The sequence below is a fragment of the Chrysemys picta genome, chromosome 1, assembly GCF_011386835.1.
Source record: "Chrysemys picta bellii isolate R12L10 chromosome 1, ASM1138683v2, whole genome shotgun sequence".
NCBI lineage: Eukaryota > Metazoa > Chordata > Testudines > Emydidae > Chrysemys > Chrysemys picta.
In genome coordinates, this window is record NC_088791.1 from 37083171 (window position 1) to 37104351 (window position 21181).

Here is a 21181-nt window from a genome sequence, read left to right on the forward strand (position 1 = left end):
TGTAGTCAATACATTTGTTCTACTGTTTATCTTTACCAGTGAGTTTGTATGAAGTTGGCAGATCTGCTCAGGCTTTGCAAAGGCGGATGTATGTCCACTTTCTATTGATGAAGTGGTGAACCAATTAATAAATCTGCTGCTCATCTTGAACAGTGCAAGACAGTATATTCCTGAGGTGCAAGGCTGGGAGTTAGGGGGATCTGGCTGGTGCTTTTCTTTATGTGATTCATGAGTGGCTCTGGGAGCATTCATGCAATCTAGCTGGGTGTTGGGTCTCCACATGCGGTTGTGCTGAGTGATAATAGCACCTGGAGGGGTTTGCTGCTGGTCACTAGCAAGGCATTTTGAGAGACAGCCCAGGCTGGAGAGAGTTCAGGGGGCACAGTGGTCCCACAGTCCCAGGATGCACCCCAGGTATCCCGTCACATCTAGCCTTGATACACCACATTGACAACAAAGTGTCTTGTAAGTAAATAGGATGCCCAAAGGGTCAGACTTTGAATAAGTAGTAATGTTCTTCTGTGTCCTAAGACCAAGAATGCATAAATATATCTTCCTCTGGAAGAAGTGAAATTGTTTCCAGACACACAATCTTCAGTTCTTGACTAGGTAGTTTATTTCTGAGATGATGATGGGTGGAAGCTTTTTTTTTTTTTTGAATCAAGCAAACACATTGGTGTAAATGTTTTTTCAGTTAGAGTAGTACAGGCTTAACGGAATTATTTGCAATGATGAGCTGTTTTTTCCCCACTTCATTTGTTCCTAGTACTAAGAACATACTTGATGTGGGAATCTGGAGTAGTTTTCAATAAGCCACATTTTGTAATCCCAACCACTTTTGTGAGGGTTTTGTGATTTATAACTATTTAGGAACCAGGAGATTGTGAGAGGGACACTAGGGTTCTCTTACTTAGGCTTTGTCTACACTAAACCCCCAAATCGAACTAAGGTACGCAACTTCAGCTACGTGAATAACGTAGCTGAAGTTCGAAGTACCTTAGTTCGAACTTACCTCGGTCCACACGCGGCAGGCAGGCTCCCCCGTCGACTCCGCGGTACTCCTCTCGCCGAGCTGGAGTACCGCAGTCGACAGCGAGCACTTCCGGGTTCGACTTATCGCGTCCAGACAAGACGCGATAAGTCGAACCCAGAAGTTCGATTGCCAGCCGCCGAACTAGCGGCTGGGTATAGACGTACCCTTAGATTCTCTGGGGATGCTTCAGAAAGCCTCAAAAAACATTAGTTTTTGCTACTTACTGATATGAGTCTGAGAATTGTCACACCATTAGATATGCCATCTTTGAGGGTATTGGGAACATTTCAACTGGCATTTTCAGAAAAATTGATCCTTACTCTTAGTTTAGTATGAGACAGATATTTAAAGTTAAGTAGCAGACTCAAGGACTTAAGCGTGGCTTTAATTTTTCTTGTCTTTGTCAAACTGGGCTCCATTTTTTTTGCTCGCTCCCCAAGAGGTGAATATGGGCATACAACAGCTCCTCCAGCCCACTGGAAGAACCTTCAAGCAAACAATCAAGTTTACCTTTTGGGTTTCTACCTCAGATGCATTATCAGTATCATATCATAGACCTTTAAATATTATCCTAATTGGATGCATGGCCATCTCCATTCCTGCACAAAGTAAGATATCAATATTTTCTGCCATGACTAGGGAAGGCAGTCAGCAAATGCATGACCAATTTTTCAAAGCCCAAACTGCTTTTTAACCAGGGAATCCTTGAAAGTACTAGAGTTCAGCATAGGAGACTGGTCTTGGATAATGCAGCCTCAAACACCAGTCTCTTCAGAAGAGGCTTGTTGGAATAGATAGCAGTGGCCCCCGCACAAGATGACACTTTCCCTCTTTATGAAACAGCCAGAAAGGGATTAAGTTAATGACATGGTAGCAGTTCCTTAACAATCAAATTTACCTCTGGGAGAATGGACACTAAACCAAGATTCCACAGGGGCCAAATGCAGGACAAAATTATCAGTTGAGAAAGAAATTTTATTTCAAGTTTCTAAAGGGGTATTACAAACCATAGAGAATAAAAACATCAAAAAGTATTTAAAAAGTAATTTACTGTCCCTTTAAAATAAAGATTCAAGCAGGTTTAACAATGCAGAATGCTATTCAATGAATTAAAAAAAGATTTTAAAAGTATTGGTTTTGCTGTATTCGCTAATCCATTATTTAAAAAAAGCTGGGCATAAATACTTTGTGCATTCATATGCATTATTTGGTGTTGCATATTATATAACTTGGTACAGTATTTAAGATATCACTGCAAAAGAGAGTTCAACACAGTGCATTTATAAATAATGGAGTCATTATAAATCACATTGCAAACATACCTTGCCATTTTCATTGTTACAAATTCAGTATTTCAGTGAACGTAGGAATAAAGTAGCTACAACAATCAATATCTTGACTTTATTTTTTTAATATAAAAAAATGCAGTTCTGGAAACCCACCCTTCTTTCTTTTCCCACACCCATACATAATGCTTTACTTCTTAAAAATAAAAATAAAGTACTAATTCTATATACATCACATGTACCATACAAAAATGTATCCAAAGTTTCTATTGCTACCAAAGTGTTCTAAATTAAAAGTTACATAAATCCCCTCATTGGAAACAAAGGCATACAGGTTACAAAAAATCAAATTACACACAAGCCATCAAGTCATTTTATACAATTTCCAATACATTTTTCTCCCAAAGCAAGTTGTCTTCTCACGTGCCTGTATAAAAATGCATATCAATATACTTTGTCAAATTTATTTTTCATTATAAAGCAAATTAATACATTTTCTACAATAAATAAAACAGGGAGGCACATATATGAAAAAAAATATAATCTATGGGAGATGGATGGGATGGTTTCGAAAAAAATGTGCTCACTGGCTTTAAGCCAAGTTTGTTTAAAACAAAGAAAAAATGGGGAAAAAAATCTCTTAAAAAGTTATTTTGGGCAATAATGGAGTGTTTTTGGTGATTTGCAAGTGATGTACATAGCATAATTTTACTCGATGCCTTTCTCACAAAGTACCCTCCAAAATAATGTAATTTTCTTTCTTAAAATACATATTTGTAATGGTAAATTTACATCAATCTTAAATATGTGGTACTTTGTGCAAAGAGCAATGATTTACACAAAATTAAACATTCACAAGTCTTTCAAAAGCTACAGATCAAGGAAAAATGATACAAGCAGCACCATATTGTATAATATATGATTTAGGCAAACATATCTTTGATGTTATTTTGATATTAGGCTTTAAGATTCACTAAGCACCTTAAGCTGGAAGATGGTGCTTATGTACGTTACTTTTTTTTTTTTTTAATATGTAAAAAACATGGAAATGAAAACCTACTCTCTCCCCATCAAAATTAAAAAAGGGAATTAAAGAGCTACCTCTAAAATCAGAATAAGTTAAGTGTTGAATATACATATATGTACAATTTATGAACACTATGAACAAGACATTTTAACAGCTTTAGTGGAAAATCCTCCAAACTACAACACGATGATAAAATCATTAATCTATATGGCAATGGTGATTTAGAGAAACTGCTCAACTGTTTGAAGTTTGCAGAACTCAGCCACTGAATCAATGATTAAGGAGTTGTATTGTCAATACATTCTTTTACACAATGAGGTTTATTAATAAAGTTCAAGTCTATGTGTGGTGTGTTTCTTGCCTTGGTAGCACCTTTGTTAGTCAATATCACTGAAGTCGCTAACTGGTTCTCCATGGACTCTACTTAGATGAGTCATAGCACGATCAAAAGCAATTCTCACAGCTTTACGAATGCTTGAGTTTCGACCTTCCATCATTTTTAACTTATCTATGGTCTCATCAATCCCCAGGGGAACCATTTTGGATTTTGGAAGCCACTGCCTATAAACAGGATAAAATAAATCTTAGGTTAAATAAAGCATAGATCAATAGGATTGTCCTTACATAGGACTAAACTAGCTCTTACGTAATGCTTCTCATGCAGTGTGTCAAAACAATTTATCTCTTTAAAAAAAAAAATCCAATAGCAAAATTCTTACCAAAGATAGGACACCTGTGTTTTTAACGTGGGTTTTAAGACACAAGTAGCATCAGCCTCTTACAAGACTTACAAATCCAACAGGCACCATAAGATTGTAATTGATGGTAAATACTGACTTTAATAGGAGTCAGTCTGATGCAACATCATATCTAGGTATTAAAACAACTCAGGCTTAGATTAGATAGTAATGGATTGTTTTCAGTTACTACTAGATTCACCTGTTTTTACCTGTAGAATTTTTTTTAAAATTATTCATTCTTCAATTTCCATCATCGCACAAAGATTTTTGCAAAAGTTTGGTTACACCACATTCTAACGTGTGTTAGTTTTGGTCTCCAATAGGGAGTTCCATAGCAATGAACTTCTGATCAGTCCTGCATTCTGCATTTACGCTACAACATTTTAATACCACCAATTCAGTGCATAGGGTAGAGACTGTGCAGCTCACTCTTCGATGTTAGGTAGTAATGACTAGAGCCAGGTGTTTTTTTTAAAAGAGGCATTGTCATAAACTCTATGGTGGAGCCGCGTCAAATGACGTCCAAGACCCACTTGTCTGTTGTTACAGCTCTCCAAGCTGATAGAATGAATTTGAGATGATCCCCAAAAGGCATGGAGGATGGAAGCACTGATGTACGGAGTGGCTGATAGCTCTCCAGGCACACTCAGAAATACTGTTTTCATGTTAACTGAGTGTGTTGTGCAGAGGTCCGTGCTGCCAGAACTGGCAGACGGGCTCTGTGAACTTAGGGCTCTTCTGAGGAGGTTTGTAGGCCCGTTGGTGGTAAAGTGAGGAGTTTAATAGCATTGGGCTCATGGTGGGCGATACAATTTTCTCTTTGGTGCTGGCGTATATATGCCCAAGGATCGTAAGGTGGCTCTAGAGCAGGGTTCGGCAATCTATGGCACGCGAGCCGATTTTGAGTGGCACACTGCCTGCCCGGTGAGAGGAGCCGGCGGAGGGGCAGGAACGCACCATGCTGTGGGAAGAAACGGGGCAGGGGGGAAGCTTGGCTGCCGCGGGATCAAGCTTCTGCCTCCTGCCCCCACAGGGGTGAGCGGCCCCCAGCCCCACTCAGCCCCCCTGCCCACTGTTCTCCCCTCCGGGGGCAGGAGGCAGAAGCTTGGTCCTGTGGCAGCCAAGCTTCCCCCCCTCCCCTGTTTCTTCCCACAATGTGGTGCATTCCGGCCCCTCCTCCTCCCAGAGGAGCAGAGCCGAGTGCAGCGTGCTCGCTGCTCCATAGAGAAGGCAGAGAGAGGTAGGGACGGGCCTGGGGGAAGGGGGCGGAACAGGGCATATCCCTCTCAGTCCCCTGCCATGAGCTGCTCAGGACAGGGGGTTGGGAGCACCCCAGCCTTCTGCCCTACACCCCCCCCCATTCCTCTGCCCTGAACCCCCCCACCCCAACACACACCCATCCCTCTGCCCTGCACCTCCACAGCCCCATCCCCATCCCTCTGCCCTGAACCCCCCCACACACCCAGCCTTGTTCCCTGCACCTCCACACCCCCCCAGCCCTCTGCCCTGACCGAGTCCCCCCCAATACCCAGCCCTCTGACCTGAACCCCCCCACACACCCAGCCCTCTGCCCTGACCTTGAGTCCCCACCCCACACCCAGCCTTGTGCCCTGCACCTCCACACACACCCTGGCCCTCTGCCCTGACCTCAAGTTCCCTCCCCCAACACCCAGCCCTCTGCCCTGACCTCGAGTGCCCCCCAATACCCAGCACTCTGACCTGAACCCCCACACACACCCAGCCCTCTGCCCTGACCTTGAGTCCCCACCCCACACCCAGCCTTGTGCCCTGCACCTCCACACCCCCCAGCCCTCTGCCCTGACCTCGAGTCTCCACCCCACACACAGCCTTGTGCCCTGCACCTCCACACACACCCCGGCCCTCTGCCCTGACCTCGAGTCCCCTCCCCCAACACCCAGCCCTCTGCCCTGACCTCAAGTCCCCCCCCAACCCTCTGCCCTGAACCACACCCCCCCCCAACACCCAGAGGGCTGAGCAGGCTGGCGCCATAAGATCAGCATTTTAACTTAATTTTAAATGAAGCTTCTTAAACATTTTGAAAACCTTGTTTACTTTACATACAACAATAGTTTAGTTATAGAATACAGACAGAGAGAGACACCTTCTAAAAAAAACATTAAAATGTATTACTGGTATGCGAAACCTTAAATTAAAGTGAATAAATGAAGATTCGACACACCACTTCTGAAAGGTTGCCTACCCCTGCTCTAGAGTCTGTTAGTGAGTGTAAGGAATCACTTCTGGTTGAAGAGGTGTGATTTGTCAAAGCGAAGGTTGTCGATTGTGTTCTGCATCTCTCTAGGGAAACCTGAGGAGTGTAACCAGGATTCCCTTCTCATGACAATTCCAGTTGCCAATACACACGAGGATGTGTCCACTGAACCAACTGCAGCCTGAAGTATGGCCCTGGTGACCAACTTGACTTCCTGTAAAATTGTTTGGAATCGACTACTATCCTGCTGAGGTAGCTTATCTGCAAATTTCTCCATCCGGCCACAGTTTATAAAGTCATACTTGGCCATCAGTGCCAAGCAGTTAGAGATCCACAATTGTAATCCAGCTGAGGAGAAGAGAACCTTTTGACCCATGTAGTCCTGTCTCTTCCCCTCCGTCTGCCACAGTGGACTGTGGGTGTTGCTGTTTCGTCCGCTACAGCCTGTATTACCAAGGAGTTAGGTGGAGGGTGTGAAAATAAAATTTCTGAACCTTTTGGGGACGTATCTTTTTTTGGCCCTGTCATAACTATAAAGGGAAGGGTAACAGCTGTCCTGTGTACAGTACTATAAAATCCCTCCTGGCCAGAGACTCCAAAATCCTTTTCCCTGTAAAGGGTTAAGAAGCTCAGGTAACCTGGCTGGCATCTGACCTAAAGGACCAATAAGGGGACAAGATACTTTCAAATCTTGTGGGGGGGGGGGGGGAGGGGGGAAGGCTTTTGTTTGTGTTCTTTGTTTGGGAGTGTGTTCGCTCTCGGGACTGAGAGGGACCAGACATCAATCCAGGTTCTCCACATCTTTCTAAACAAGTCTCTCCTATTTCAAACTTGTAAGTAAATAGCCAGGCAAGGCGTGTTCGTTTTCCTTTGTTTTCTCAACTTGTAAATGTACCTTTTACTAGAGTGTTTATCTTTGTTTGCTGTACTTTGAACCTAAGACTAGAGGGGAGTCCTCTGAGCTCTTTAAATTTGATTACCCTGTAAAGTTAATTTCCATACTGATTTTACAGAGATGATTTTTACCTTTTTCTTTAATTAAAAGCCTTCTTTTTAAGAACCTGATTGATTTTTCCTTGTTTTAAGATCCAAGGGGTTTGGATCTTGATTCACCAGGAGTTGGTGAGAGGAAGGAGGGGAATGGTTAATTTCTCCTTGTTTTAGATCCAAGGGGTTTGGATCTGTATTCACCAGGGAATTGGTGAAGGTTTTTCAAGGCTTCCCAGGGAGGGAATCCATTGAAATGGTGGCAGTGGACCAGAGCTAAGCTGGTAGTTAAGCTTCGAAGTTTTCATGCAGGCCCCTACATTTGTACCCTAAAGTTCAAAGTGGGGATACAGCCTTGACAGGCCCCTTTAAGAGTCAGTGCACATGTGGCTGGGGTATGCCACCCGCTGCATGCCAGCTGAAGAATGGCATCATTGTTCTGGTGCTGATGCATGCAAAATGCCTAGTAGCAACTGCTGACTGTCCTGCACCTCTTCCAATGGGATACCGAGAGCATTCTATTCTACATAGTAGTTCTTGAAAATGATGATAGTCATCTGATGGACAGAAAGATGTCGATGATACAGAAGGGAATCTCTCTGGATCTGCTTGTACCATCAGACCCGGGCTGATTGGAGCATCATCTAACCCCATTTCCGAATGTCTACTGGATGAAGGATGGGTTGGTGAAACAGGAGTTCTCCCAAGCTGAGACTGCTTCAAATGCAAATACTGGGGCCATGAGCTCTAATATGACCAATCCGGTTGATACTGCTGTTATACTTGTGCTCAAGGAGCCGGATATCAGCTTCTTGGGTAAGGCAAAGGAGGAAACTGTCACGGAGCCGCTGGAACCCTCTGGCAGTCTTGTTTCCGTGGAAGTGGTGGACTGTGCTGAACTTCCGGGTTCTTGGATTCAGATGAGTTGGACTTTTGCATGAATGGCGGTGCTGATGGAGCCACTAGAACGGAATGCGTTAGAGAGGCATGGCCAGCAAGAGGTAGATGTAGCGCAGGAGATGGAGCCCTTTGCACAGGTGAGTGCACCTGAACACACATAGACCTCGCTCTTTCCAGGGCGAGCAGTTTGTGAGGGCCGGAAGCGCTTCCGCTTCTCCCTGGAGTCAATGGTATCTGGTTTATTGATGGGATCGGAACCGGTAAAGGCACCTGTCTCTGGACCAACAAATCACAGGGTCGGTAGCACTGGTACCAGCGTATCTGGAAGGAGGCTCTGCAGTTGGGGGAGGGCTCTGCCGATGTAAGGGAGATTCCCCAGCCAGGATCCAACTTGGGGACCATGGCTACCTCCATGAGGTGCTTCTTGAGGAGGAGAGCTTGGCCTTCCCATGTATGGGCAAGGAAAGAGAGACAGATACTTTATCTGGAGGCATTGTGGACTTCCCCCAACCAGTACAAACAGCATTGGTGTTCACTACTGATGGAAAAGGAGTGAGGGCAGGAAGCACAGACTTGGAATCCTGGCATCTTTGGCATAATCCAGTACCCAGACACGAGGGTTGGGAATGTTTGGCAGGAAAAAGCGTCCCAAGTCCTCAATTATAAAAACTGATGGAAATTACCAAAGTACAACAAAAAACAATAAAATCTTAACTATGAACAAAAATAAGAACATTTTTTGTATAAAAAAAATTAAAAATCTGTCACTAAGAATGACAGGTCAGTGGAAGCTACAACTTGGATCATGCAGCAGTCAGAAGGAACTGGAGACGTGGCCGGTCCACCCTGCCCTTTATCGCCTCAGGCAAAACTACGAGGGAATACAAGGGCGCCTGACTGGACCACCAACCAATACTACTTTGAAAAGCTCTGGCTCTGAGTGCATGCACGTAACCCTCAGTGGAAAACAGTAAGGACCATCACTCAAATAAAGTCAGATATTTCAGATGAAGAGATAGATATACACAGAAATGTAGACTTTATCATCCTCTAAACAGGTTTTGCAATCAAAGGAAGAATTTTAATATGCCAATATCAAAACAATGATTGTTCTGATACCAAACCTGTACTAAGGAAGGATAATATCTAGTTTATAGTCATGTTGTTGTTCCAAATTGGCAGTAAATAAGTGTCTTTTAGCAAGATGTCTGGTTCCAACATCATATTCAGAAATGCTAAACACACATTACAGTTTATATATGGGGAGAGAATGGTGTTTCAACTTTCTTTTAAAACTAAAATATGGCTTATTACTTTGGATTATAAATCAGTGCATTAAACTAGATGTTTCTTACATTTGATTAAATAACTATACATACCAACTTCTTTTATTGTCAAAAAACAAAACTAAGAAAAGCCTCTCATCAGATTTGGTCTGCATTTGTTCTCCAATTTTCAATACATCTAGAGGTGGCACTGGTATTGTAACACCATTGTGATGACCGGCAACACGAGGCATCTTAGGGTCAATAATCTACAAAATGGAAAAAAAGAACAATTCCTAATTTTTTAAAATCTGTGTTCACTAATAGTTAAAGGTTTCTTTATTATGAATGTATTTAATGAGAAAATACTATACAAATCAAACAGACAATGTGTATAAACTTAGGCCTTGTCTACACAAACTTGTACTGATTTAATTAAACAATCTTATTTTGGTTTAGCTTATATCTGTTCCTAAGCAGTTTAAGTTAAACTGAAATAAACCTGGTTTAAAGCAAAATAAGAATGTCCTCAATGCATTTTAAACTTCGTTTAATTAAACCAGTTTAAATCATATCTTAACTGGTGCCATGCTGCACGTAGAAAAGCCCTTGGAGATCACAAATTCAGAACACTAAAATACAATTGACAAATTCACAAATAAGTTTAGAAACATAGGCCAAGATTTTTAAAAGCAATTAGTGATATTTCATGTATCAAGTTTTGGTGTCAAACTTAGACACCTAAAAGGAGGACTGATTTTCAGAATGTGGGTGATTTGACAATTTCTGAAAATTAGGCCATTTTAAAGATGTCTCAGATTGGGCACCCTAAAACTGAGACAAACTTAGCTCAAAAATCAGTAGCTGCATTTGAAAACCTTGGCTATTGGTTTATGATGCCCGATCAGCCTATCTGTCTTCAAGTCTAGTTCTCTGCCTTTATTTAATGATCAATGCTTGATGCTTCAGAGGAAGGCAAAAATCCACCCAATATGCAACTAGTTAATTCTGCAATGCTGAACATGGAGATTGAGGGAGAAATTCCTTCCTAGCCCCTGGAGGTGCTCAGCAAACACAAGGAATCAGGAGAGTTAGTTACCATTTTCTAGTGTGTACCTACTATTAACAGCCATAAGATTATCTACCCTACTTTAAAAGTCTAGCCACAGTATTTGAACAATTTCTCATAATACTGAACACCAGAGGCTGACTAGTCATTGCACGAAATAGTATTTTCTCTGTGTATTATCCATCTAAAGTTGTTAATTTACTGGAATTAACTGTTATGCAGATCCTGTTTTGTTTTGTTTTTGTATAAGCCAAAAGAGCTACAGAAATAGAATTTTCTTACACTTGTTTTGCAGCAGACGACAGCATACAGTTCCTGTACTGATAGAAACTCAGCCTGTTTATTGTAATTTGCCTATTCTCTTGTACAAAACATGCTGTTCTATTTTGCTTACAAGACAGGTATTCTGAATCCTATAGGATGCATTTATGGTGGCTCACTATCAGCCCACGATGTCATTGTCTGCTATTGTACAAACTCTGTATACTGAAGGTTCATGGAAAATACTATAAGTAAGGTAAAGTGAAAATTCACTTTTGCTCAACTCTGCATTAGATCTTATGGGTCCATTTATGTACAGACTTTGGAAACAGTGAAATAAGTTTCAGTGTAATACTGGTGGTATGCTGTACACTCACCAGTGCTGGATAGGAGGGATATCCACTGCATTTGGCCCACACTACTTTCAGAGGCTCAAGAACAGATGTTGCAGAATCCGTTGAAATCCACATACTGCTATGTCCAACTTCTAAGAAAAATCACAATAAAACATCAGTAGTGTAAAGATTCGGAGCTTGGGTTACCCCCCTGCAACTCTTCTCTATGGGACATTTTATCAGCCCCTATAATTATTATTACTAATACTCTGCACCCACACAGCATCTTTCATCCAAGGATATCAAAGTACACTAAAATCATAAGACCCACAACATTTTGGTGAGGTATGCTAGTATTTTACAGATGGATTAACTAAAACGCAGAAGGATAAAGGCCAAGATTTTCAAGAGTGACTAGATTATAGGTGCCTCACTGTCTTAAAGGACCATGTTTTCAGAAGGTGGGTGCTCAGCACGTTCTGATAACACTGGTCTACAATTTTTGAGAAGTCGTCTGCTTCAGAGATAAAATGTGCTATTTATTATGTATTTTGATGTGCTGAATTCAAATATGACCATTAAAACAACTGATTGGCTACTGTTTCTAAGATATTTAAGTTTTTACATTTTATGTCTGTGTATATTGTGTAGATAGTAGTAGAGTTTTAATAATAAATTGTAAACCTAGGTCTTTTCATGTGTTTATGTTTGCTTTACATGATAATATTTCACCTGTCCTTTTATGTAACACTTTAAAAATCAGCAAAAGGGTTATATAAATAAAATTTATTATGAAACAAAAGGCAAAAAACTATTATGTACATAGTTTAGTCTTATTCAGTGTCTACTCGGCGCTTCTTGGCTTGTCTTTTGTATTCATTAAATGGAGCATCTCTTGTCACTGTCCAGCAATAGTCTGCAAGCATTGATGGGCTCCATTTGCCCTGATAGCGTTTCTCCATTGTTGCAATGTCCTGGTGAAATCGCGCCGTGCTAGTCGCTCACTGCTTCGCAGTTCGGCGGAAAAAAAGATCTAGATGAGAGTGCAAAAAATGTTTCTTTAGTGACATGTTGCAACCAAGGCTTTTGTATGCCTTGAGGAGGTTTTCCACCAACAACCTGTAGTTGTCTGCCTTGTTGTTTCCGAGAAAATTTATTGCCACTAACTGGAAGGCTTTCCATGCCGGCTTTTCCTTGCCACGCAGTGCATGGTCAAATGCATCATCTTGAAGAAGTTCACGAATCTGAGGACCAACAAAGACACCTTCCTTTATCTTAGCTTCACTTAACCTTGGAAATTTTCCACGGAGGTACCTGAAAGCTGCTTGTGTTTTGTCAATGGCCTTGACAAAGTTCTTCATCAGACCCAGCTTGATGTGTAAGGGTGGTAACAAAATCTTCCTTGATTCAACAAGTGGTGGATGCTGAACACTTTTCCTCCCAGGCTCCAATGACTGTCGGAGTGGCCAATCTTTCTTGATGTAGTGGGAATCTCTTGCACGACCATCCAATTCGCAGAGAAAACAGCAGTACTTTGTGTATTCAGTCTGCACACCAAGCAAGAGAGCAACAACCTTCAAATTGCCACAAAGCTGCCACTGATGTTGGTCATAGTTTATGCACCTCAAAAGTTGGTTCATGTTTCCTTCATATGGACTGCATGACCAACTGGAATTGATGGCAAAAAATTGCCATTATGCAGTAAAACAGCTTTAAGACTCGTCTTCGATGAATCAATGAACAGTCTCCACTCATCTGGATCGTGAACGATGTTGAGGGCTGTCATCACACCATCGATGTTGTTGCAGGCTACAAGATCACCTTCCATGAAGAAGAATGGGACAAGATCCTTTTGACAGTCACGGAACATGGAAACCCTAACATCACCTGCCAGGAGATTCCACTGTACGCTGTAGTCTGGAGCCCAACAGCTCTGCCTTACTCTTGGGTAGTTCCAAATCCCTGACAAGGTCATTCAGTTCACCTTGTGTTATGAGGTGTTATTCAGAGGAGGAGGATGGGAAAAAAAATGGGTCCTGTGACACTGATGGTTCAGGACCAGAAGTTTCATCCTCTTCCTCAAGTGAGAATGATTCTGGTGCATCAGGAACCGGCAGTCCTTCCTTCTCCGTGGGGTACTGGGCGTATAGCTGATGGAATGTTTGGATAATGCACAGTCCACTTTTTCTTCTTTGACACACCTTTCCCAACTGGAGGCACCATGCAGAAGTAACAATTGATGGTATGCTCTGTTGGCTCTCTCCAAATCATTGGCACTGCAAAAGGCATAGATTTCCTTTTCCTGTTCAACCACTGGCGAAGATTTCTTGCACAAGTGTTGCAGCATATGTGTGGGGCCCACCTCTTGTCCTGATCACCAATTTTGCAGCCAAAATAAAGGTGATAGGCTTTCTTAACCATAATGGTTATACTGTGCTTTTGTGATGCAAAAGTCACTTCACCACAAACTTAGCAGAAGTTATCTGCACTGTTCACACAAGTACGAGGCATCTCTGGTCACTTTGGCTAAACAGAAATGTGTTCCTTTGCAAAATCAAACACTGACAAATAAGAGAGCATGACACTGTATGATTTCTAGAGCTGATCTAGGGCAATTTGTTCAGCAGAGTGATGTAAGCTTCGTTATGATTGCATCATCCATGACTTCTAGGAATAACATGATGCAATTCATATCATGTATGACGCAATACCAGCTTCAGATTGCATCATTCATTGTTTTGCCAAAAAGCAAGTACTGTCCAAACCCAGTCATAGATTTATTCATAGATCCAGTCAGAGATGTATTTTAGTCATTTCCGGTTTAAATTGAGACCCCTTCCCTTTATAACTCACTTATCCTCTGCCATCCCCAAGTCAAGGGTTGTATATACTGACCCAATAGCATATCTTGAAAACTAGAGCCAATCAACAATTTTAAGCATCATTTTCGTTCTCAGTGACCCAGAATTAGTAAAGTTTGACTACATTTATTTCAGAAGCATTTTTGCTGGAGAGCAGTGTAATCAGACCTCTTTAGCTTGTTTTAAATTGGGCACCCAAAATCACTGGTTACTTCTCAAAATCTTGGCCATAATTACTTGCCTAATGTCACCCAGCAAGTTAGTGGCTATTGTGATTTACAACTTTGGATCTTCAAATCTCAGGTATGTTCCAATAGGGGTGGATTTAATGAGAAGCATGGTTGGCATTTGATGACTTATGACCACTGTTCTGCCATTTACATGGCATAGCAGCCTTTGATTAGCAACAGAGCAAACTCGGGAGTAGATCCTCTCTGCTGTTCTTCTCCTCAGCTCTTTTCATCCTCCATTGATCCTCTCTGTCTCTATTTTGCCTTTCCCTGGGGCAGCTGTCAAAGCTCCTTTCTCTACCACCAAAGCCCAGAACAGGCTACAGGACAGTATAAAGTTGCTTCAGTGCTTATTTCTCCACAGCAGACAGCAAAGTAGGCATCTGAGGCTGAATAAAGCTACCTCCATCTGTTCTCTCAGTTCCCCTCCTCCTCCCTGGTAACCACCACTGGAAGGAAGGAAAAGACAAACTGACTGTAGGACATAAGGCAGTCGAGAAGATGTGGCCCCTATAAAGATCTACAGGGATGAAGGTGGGAACAGAGAATGGGGAGCGAGGGACAAAGATTCCTCTTATCTCTTATGTGGGAAAGTAGGATGGGGCTCAGAGAACTAGAAGGAAATTAAGAGGCTCAGAGCTCCAGGGATAGCTGAGACCCCGATTGTTGTAACAGATGAAACTCTGGCAAGAGCACCAAAAAAAAAAAAAAAAAAAAAAAAAAAAAAAAAAAAAAAAAAAAAAAAAAAAAAAAAAAACCTGTGAGATATTACAGTCATTTTCAATTTTCAAGTAATAGGGCCATACTGAATAAAAGAATTTTTTGACATGTGAAGGAAAAATACATTCTTCAGATTTGAAATGGGTAATGCTTCCAGTGAAAACGATAACAAGAACATGTTTCCCAGCCAGTGCAGATCAAGAAGGTTGTTGTAAAATTCCTAAGGATGGTGGTTTATTTTCTGAACACTAGAAGTACCCAGGAGATACCGTAGAAAATCAGAGAATAATATATACTTTTAGCATAGAAAAGTTGTAATAGTTTTCTTGGACAAAATTTTCAAATGTGGGCATCTAAATCCATTATTCTTCATTTTCAGAGGTGTGGGGACTCAGTACTTCCAAAAAAATTAGGCCACTTATTTGGGTAACTAACTTTTGGCACTCAAATTTGTAAACACTGGCCCTACTGATAAAAATCTGCATGCCACCTACTCATGGCAAAGATGTCAGAAGTTTTAAAGCTCAAAGAACACAACTGTGAAATATGTTCATACTGTAATAAATCATAAGCAAAAAAAGCAGAACCCAAGACAGTCTTCCCAGCCGTTTTAAGGGCCTGATCCAAAGCCCACTGAAGTCAATGGGAGTCTCACCATTGACTTCAAAGGGCTTTGGTTCAGGCCTTTCATCATAATTCAGGATTGCATTATACTGATTTATTCTTGATGGCACAATTCTACTTTTTAAGACTAAACCATTCAGCCTTGGGGGAAAAGAAAAAAAATCTTCTCATTTATTTTCTTCACATGTAACTTTTGTAGATTTTTTTGAGAAACGAGAAAAAGTAGTATTAAGAAAATTTTATACAAACGTAACACTTTCTTTATCAAAACCATACAATGTTTTTCAATACATAAGTGACAAGAGAACAATAAGGATAGACATATGTCTTAGGGTTCTGGTGATATCACAAACTACCCTTTTAAGAGCTTGGTTAAGGAAAGAAAATATACAAGAACATTATGGAAAGAGTTGTGCTAATTCCAAGCCAATAGTTTTGGCAAGATTTCAAATCTAACAAAATTGTCAACAGTCATTTCCAGCATGATCGACAGATAAACTGGTTTAGGTACATTCTCTATTGCTCCCTTCTCTTAATTCCATCTTGAGCTTCATTAGGATCCCAAATAATGCAGATACATTTAAATATATACTTATACATAATGTATCTTTTAGACAAAATCTGGAAATATTTTATAGATCACTTAAAAGTTACACAGAACTAAATCTATTAAACTTATGTCAAGAACAGTACAGGATCTTTATTCAGAGTAAGCTAACACAGGGAAAACAGTAAAGAAACTTACATTTCTCTCAGCTGCAAAGTCAACATAAAAGAAAAGGAAATCATGATTTAAAGCTAAAAAGGTGTATATGCTCTTGTTGCATGCATGTGGAATGTGGCAAGTCTCCCTCAAAGAGAATTCTCAGGACATGTGACCAACAGTGAAGTCTCATGGATAATACTTCCTTTAATAAGCACTTACCTAGTTTGGTGATTGGGATGCTATATAAAAATGCACGGTCAGTAATTTTCTCTTACCACAAGAGAAAATTCTGATTATCCCAGACTAGAAGAGAAACTGCATTTATTCCTGTTGTGCTAGTAGTCATGGCACCTTACACTACTAGAAAATCTGAAATCTGTCATCAAAAGATTTAAAAAAAAATACTCCTATGAAATGAAAAAAATATAGAGAGTTTGAAGGGTCCTACAGCTATGGTTGAAGTTATAAATCAAAGCTGGTATCTCAAACTTGGTATCTGCACAGTCCTAAATGAGGAATTCAAGTTTTGTGAAGTTGAAAAACCAACTCATTAATAATGAATTTGGAGGTTAATTTTAAAATATTATATACTACATATTCACAAACCATTTGCATGTTCTAGGTAGGGCTGGTGGCACCACCTATTATTAAGGTTGCTCGACACTTCCCATTATAAGACCCTATTTTCAGTTCATTAGAACTTTGCCAAACTTAAGAACATAAGAACAGCCATACTGGGTCAGACCGATTGTTCATCTAGCCCAGGATCCTGTCTTCCGACAGTGGCCAATGCCAAGTGCTTCAGAGGGAATGAACAGAACAGGTAATCATCAAGTGATCCCAACCCGCTGTCATCTCCCAGCTTCTGGCAAGAAGCTAGGGACACTCACACAGTGTTGCATCCCTAATCATCCTGGCTAAGAACCATTGATGGACCTATCCTCCATGAATTTATCTATTTCCTTTTTTAACCCTGTTATAGTTTTGGCCTTCACAACATCCCCTGGCAAAGAGTTCCACAGTTGACCGTGTTGTGTGAAGAAGTACTTCCTTTTGTTTTATACCTGCTGCCTATTAATTTCATTGGGTGTCCCCTAGTTCTTGTGTTACGTGAAGGAGAAACAGCATTTCCTTAATCACTTTCTCTATAACAGTCAAGATTTTATAGACCTCTATCATACCCCTCCTTAGTTGTCTTTTTTCCAAGCTGAAAAGTCCCAGTCTTTTTAATCTCTCCTCACCCGGAAGCTGTTCCATACCCCTAATCATTTTTGTTGCCCTTCTCTGTATCTTTTCCAATTCCAAAACATCTTTTTTGAGCTGGGACTACCAGATCTGCAAGTAATATTCAACATGTGGACTTATATAGAGGTGGTATTATATTTTCTGTCTTATTTATCGATCCCTTTCCTAATGGTTCCTAACATTGTTCAGTTTGGGTTTTTTTGTTTTGTTTTTTGACTGCAGCTGCGCTTTAACCGACTGGGCTGAAATTCTACATGCTGCATATCTTCCTTAGGCTAAATTTTTTTGGAAAGTTTCAGCTAAAACGGTTTAGCCATTTCTGAGACAAAAAGGCTAGGGAAAAATGCATAGTTTTGCTAATGTTAAAAAATTCTTGGTGACCTTTTCTTTGAAAAGCTCTATTACTGTGGAGCAAGGACTTGAAATTTGACAGGAGGCGGCTTTGGTGTGCCTTTTGCCATCCCAGTGAAAATCCACCCACATTTAGCCAAGTTACAAGCCTCTGGAAAAAAAAAACACAGTTTGCATATGCTCAGTAGAGACTTTAATTTAAGCAGCTAAAATCTCCTTAGAGTAAGTACTCACTAAGCATGCTTGAACCTCTCTCAGCTCTTAGTGCAGACCTGACTCTCGCCCGTGCTCTCAGTGACTTCCCTGTGGCACCCAGGCAGCGCGGAGGAAGCTGAATGATTCGAATGCAGAGGGGCCAAAAAGCTGAATTTGGAGGAATGGCTGGGGAGGGACTGGGACTAGGAATTTGAGGATGGGTGTTGGAAGGCAAGGACAAGGAGCCAATTGGGGAAGACTAAGACTGGATGAGAAACTTGGGGAGGGAGACGAGGACTCGAAGCCAGTGTGGTGATGGTGGTGAGACAGAGAGAAGGGAGCGATAAATCAGATGAGGAGCCAGGAAGTGGGGGGATTAGACTGTCTGAGCAAGGAGATGGGGACAAGGAGTTGGGATAGGAGAGTAGGAACTGGGATTAGCTGAGCAAGGAGATTGGGACTGGGATGAAAAGCTAGAGGAGTGGAAACTGGGACTGGGTAGGCAAAGAAAATGGGACTGGGAAAAGGAACTATGAGTGGGGAGAGGCTGGAGGAGATGGAGTAGAAGGGGTCAAGTTTGTGAGAATGGGCTAAAGAGTGTGTTCACTAGAGCACACAGCCCTCCACAGCCTGGAATGGAACCCAAGATTCCAGAGTCTCACCATTCCTCTGCTGTCACCAAGTAACTATGAAATCCACTGGCAAAGTATGTCCCATCCCCCCTCTAGTGTGGGTCCACATAAAGGAAAACACACTGTTGCAATCAGTTACTCCGTTAGCTCAAGTGGCAGCGGACCGGGTGATGGATCTTAAGATTCCAATCCTGCTGATGAACAATGTGGATATAAATATGATGCCACATGATGGAATTTCTCAGTTTGCTTTTTAAAAACCTAGGACATTACACACACATAAAACAATGTTAAGAGAGCATTATTAAGAATGCAAAGTCAGGCAAAAGCTTGGAAATCCAAGAATTAAGATTGCCTGTGCAACTTGAAATCAGCCCTTGTGGGAGCATGCATGGTATAGGCTTTAATTAACATGATCACAAACTATTTTTTCCACCTTATTCAGTGCACAGGATGGATCTGTTCTGGGTATGAATCAGGTTTGTGTAGCAAAGGAGGCTGTTGTATGTAGAACCTCTGCCTCATTTGTTGCAACAGTTAGGTGGTGCATCTACTGTGGTTCTGGGAAAATAATGGGCCTAGGGATGAGTGTGAAAATCACAGGGCAAAAATCAGGTAATGGAAAGGAACACTGGGCAGAGCACACCTGACAGTACCCAATGCTCCTCAAAGGCATCTGAGGAGTCAGTGGACAACAGCCAGAGGAACTCTGCTTGGAGGCGTGACAGAACAAGGGAAAGGAAATAGAATAGTCCCCTGTCCAACTTCCTCCTCCTGGTATGGTGTCTTAGCCAGCAACAGGAGGAGTCTGATGAGGAGGTCCTGCAACTTTGTGGGGCCATGGACAGGTGTCCCAGGATCAGGAGGTGCAGGGAGAAGTGCAGCCAGAGCCTCAGTAAGAGGTTCTACACGATCTGGAAGAGGGGCTACAACTTGATGCAGTCTATGCAGATGTGTGCCAGGGTCTCCCTCTTTCTGCAGATGGAAAGGCGTTTAGTGAATGAGGCAGAGGACTACAAAGAAGAGAAAGGATGGTTAAGACAGTTAAATGCTTCCCTAGAGAATGGGATTCCATCCTTGCCTCTGCAGTTCCTATGTGATGCTGCGCAAGTCACTTAAACCCAACTTTTCATTTTCTGGGTGCCTAACCTGATACCTTGGGGCCTGATTTGCAGAAGTAATGAGCACTCTCAGCTGCAACTGAAGTAAGAGCAGTGCTTTCAGCATATAAAGTGCTAAATAATGCTAAGTACTATGAAAAATCATACCTAGACATCTCAAATTGGCCACTCAAAATAAGTGGATACTTGCCCTTAATCTTTCTGTTCCTCAGCTTCCCATCTATAAAATGTGGATGACACCATCCTCTTACCTCAGAGGGGTCTGGTGAAAATATATTTATTCAATGCTTGTGAAGAACTCATAGTACTGTGATGAGTGACACAGAAAAGCCCTTGAGGAAATGAGAAATTCTGTCTTCAGAGCAGGGTTTGAATATGCTGCAGTGAATAAGGCATGAGGCCACACACTGAATAATGAGAAAAAATAAAATATTGACTAGCCGCTCATTAATTTAGTGCTATCTGTCCTGTCCATTGAACGAGGCAGGAGTTGTGTGAAAAAAATAGTAAGTGAACATGTCATTAAAGACCGCAGACACAAGGGGTCAAATTAAGGTTGCACAAGTGGTCTTAATTCTGGCATTTCCTAACTTTACTTGGCAACTTAATAATGTTCTCTTAGCATAGTTTGTGCATAATATATAAATAAAAGTGCAAAACTCAACACAACCTTAACTACAGAGCCATGATTAGTGCCCTCCATAATATATATACAGTGCACTCCTTTTATAAGAATCACACCCATTGCAGATTATTTGATTCTTATAAGCCACTGATTCTTACAAGCGGAGTGTAGGTTAGTATAGGATGATTTTGTCCCAGTGGTTTTGATCACTGTATGCAGTTGATTCTTACATCGGTGATTCTTATAAATAGAGTGCATTGGAATTCTACATTCAAGCAGAGGTTACACTTAAAGTTTATTTTGATTTTAGAAAGAGTAAAGATTTCAAAGGTATTCCCTTTACTTTACTACTAGACTTGGTAAAATCTCTAGAATGAGAATGTACTTTAATTGTGTCCATTATCTACTTCCATCATCTGTGTGTGTGTGTTGTATGCGTACACAGAAATACATTACTTTTTATTACGATTAAACATATAGATCAATGTAAAAAGACATTCCACTAGAATTTCAGCATTTCAAAATGCTGTACTGGGGGTTTTGAGGTAGCACTTGAGGTTCATTTTACTCCATGTACTACGTACTCTAGGCAGTTCTGAAGCTGTTAAAACAGCATAAGCTATTAAAAAAAATAGAGTGAATGCACTTTGCCTCCATTAAAGTTTCTGTGGGAGCCATCATTTCTATTTTGTGCATTTAGGTCAGCATTTTCACAAGTGACACTGGATGCCCAAC

General features: G+C 41.2%; 1 protein-coding gene across 6 annotated transcripts in view; it reads right to left on the bottom strand.

Annotated features, from left to right (window-relative positions):
* Positions 1 to 1987: 1987 nt before the first annotated feature.
* Positions 1988 to 21181, bottom strand: part of BRD1 (bromodomain containing 1) — a 113777-nt gene continuing 94583 nt past the window's right edge. For 5 of the 6 annotated variants that reach the window (XM_005286087.4, XM_042844383.2, XM_005286088.5 and 2 more), the window contains 3 exons: positions 11179 to 11288; positions 9586 to 9740; positions 1988 to 3907 (listed from right to left, as the gene is read on the bottom strand). In XM_005286087.4, coding sequence (XP_005286144.1) covers positions 3724 to 3907; positions 9586 to 9740; positions 11179 to 11288 — 449 coding nt within the window. In that variant the 3' untranslated portion in view covers positions 1988 to 3723. Of the gene's footprint in view, positions 3908 to 3949; positions 4217 to 9585; positions 9741 to 11178; positions 11289 to 21181 lie in introns of those variants that run through there. The other variant, XM_065554899.1, reaches the window with a different exon arrangement.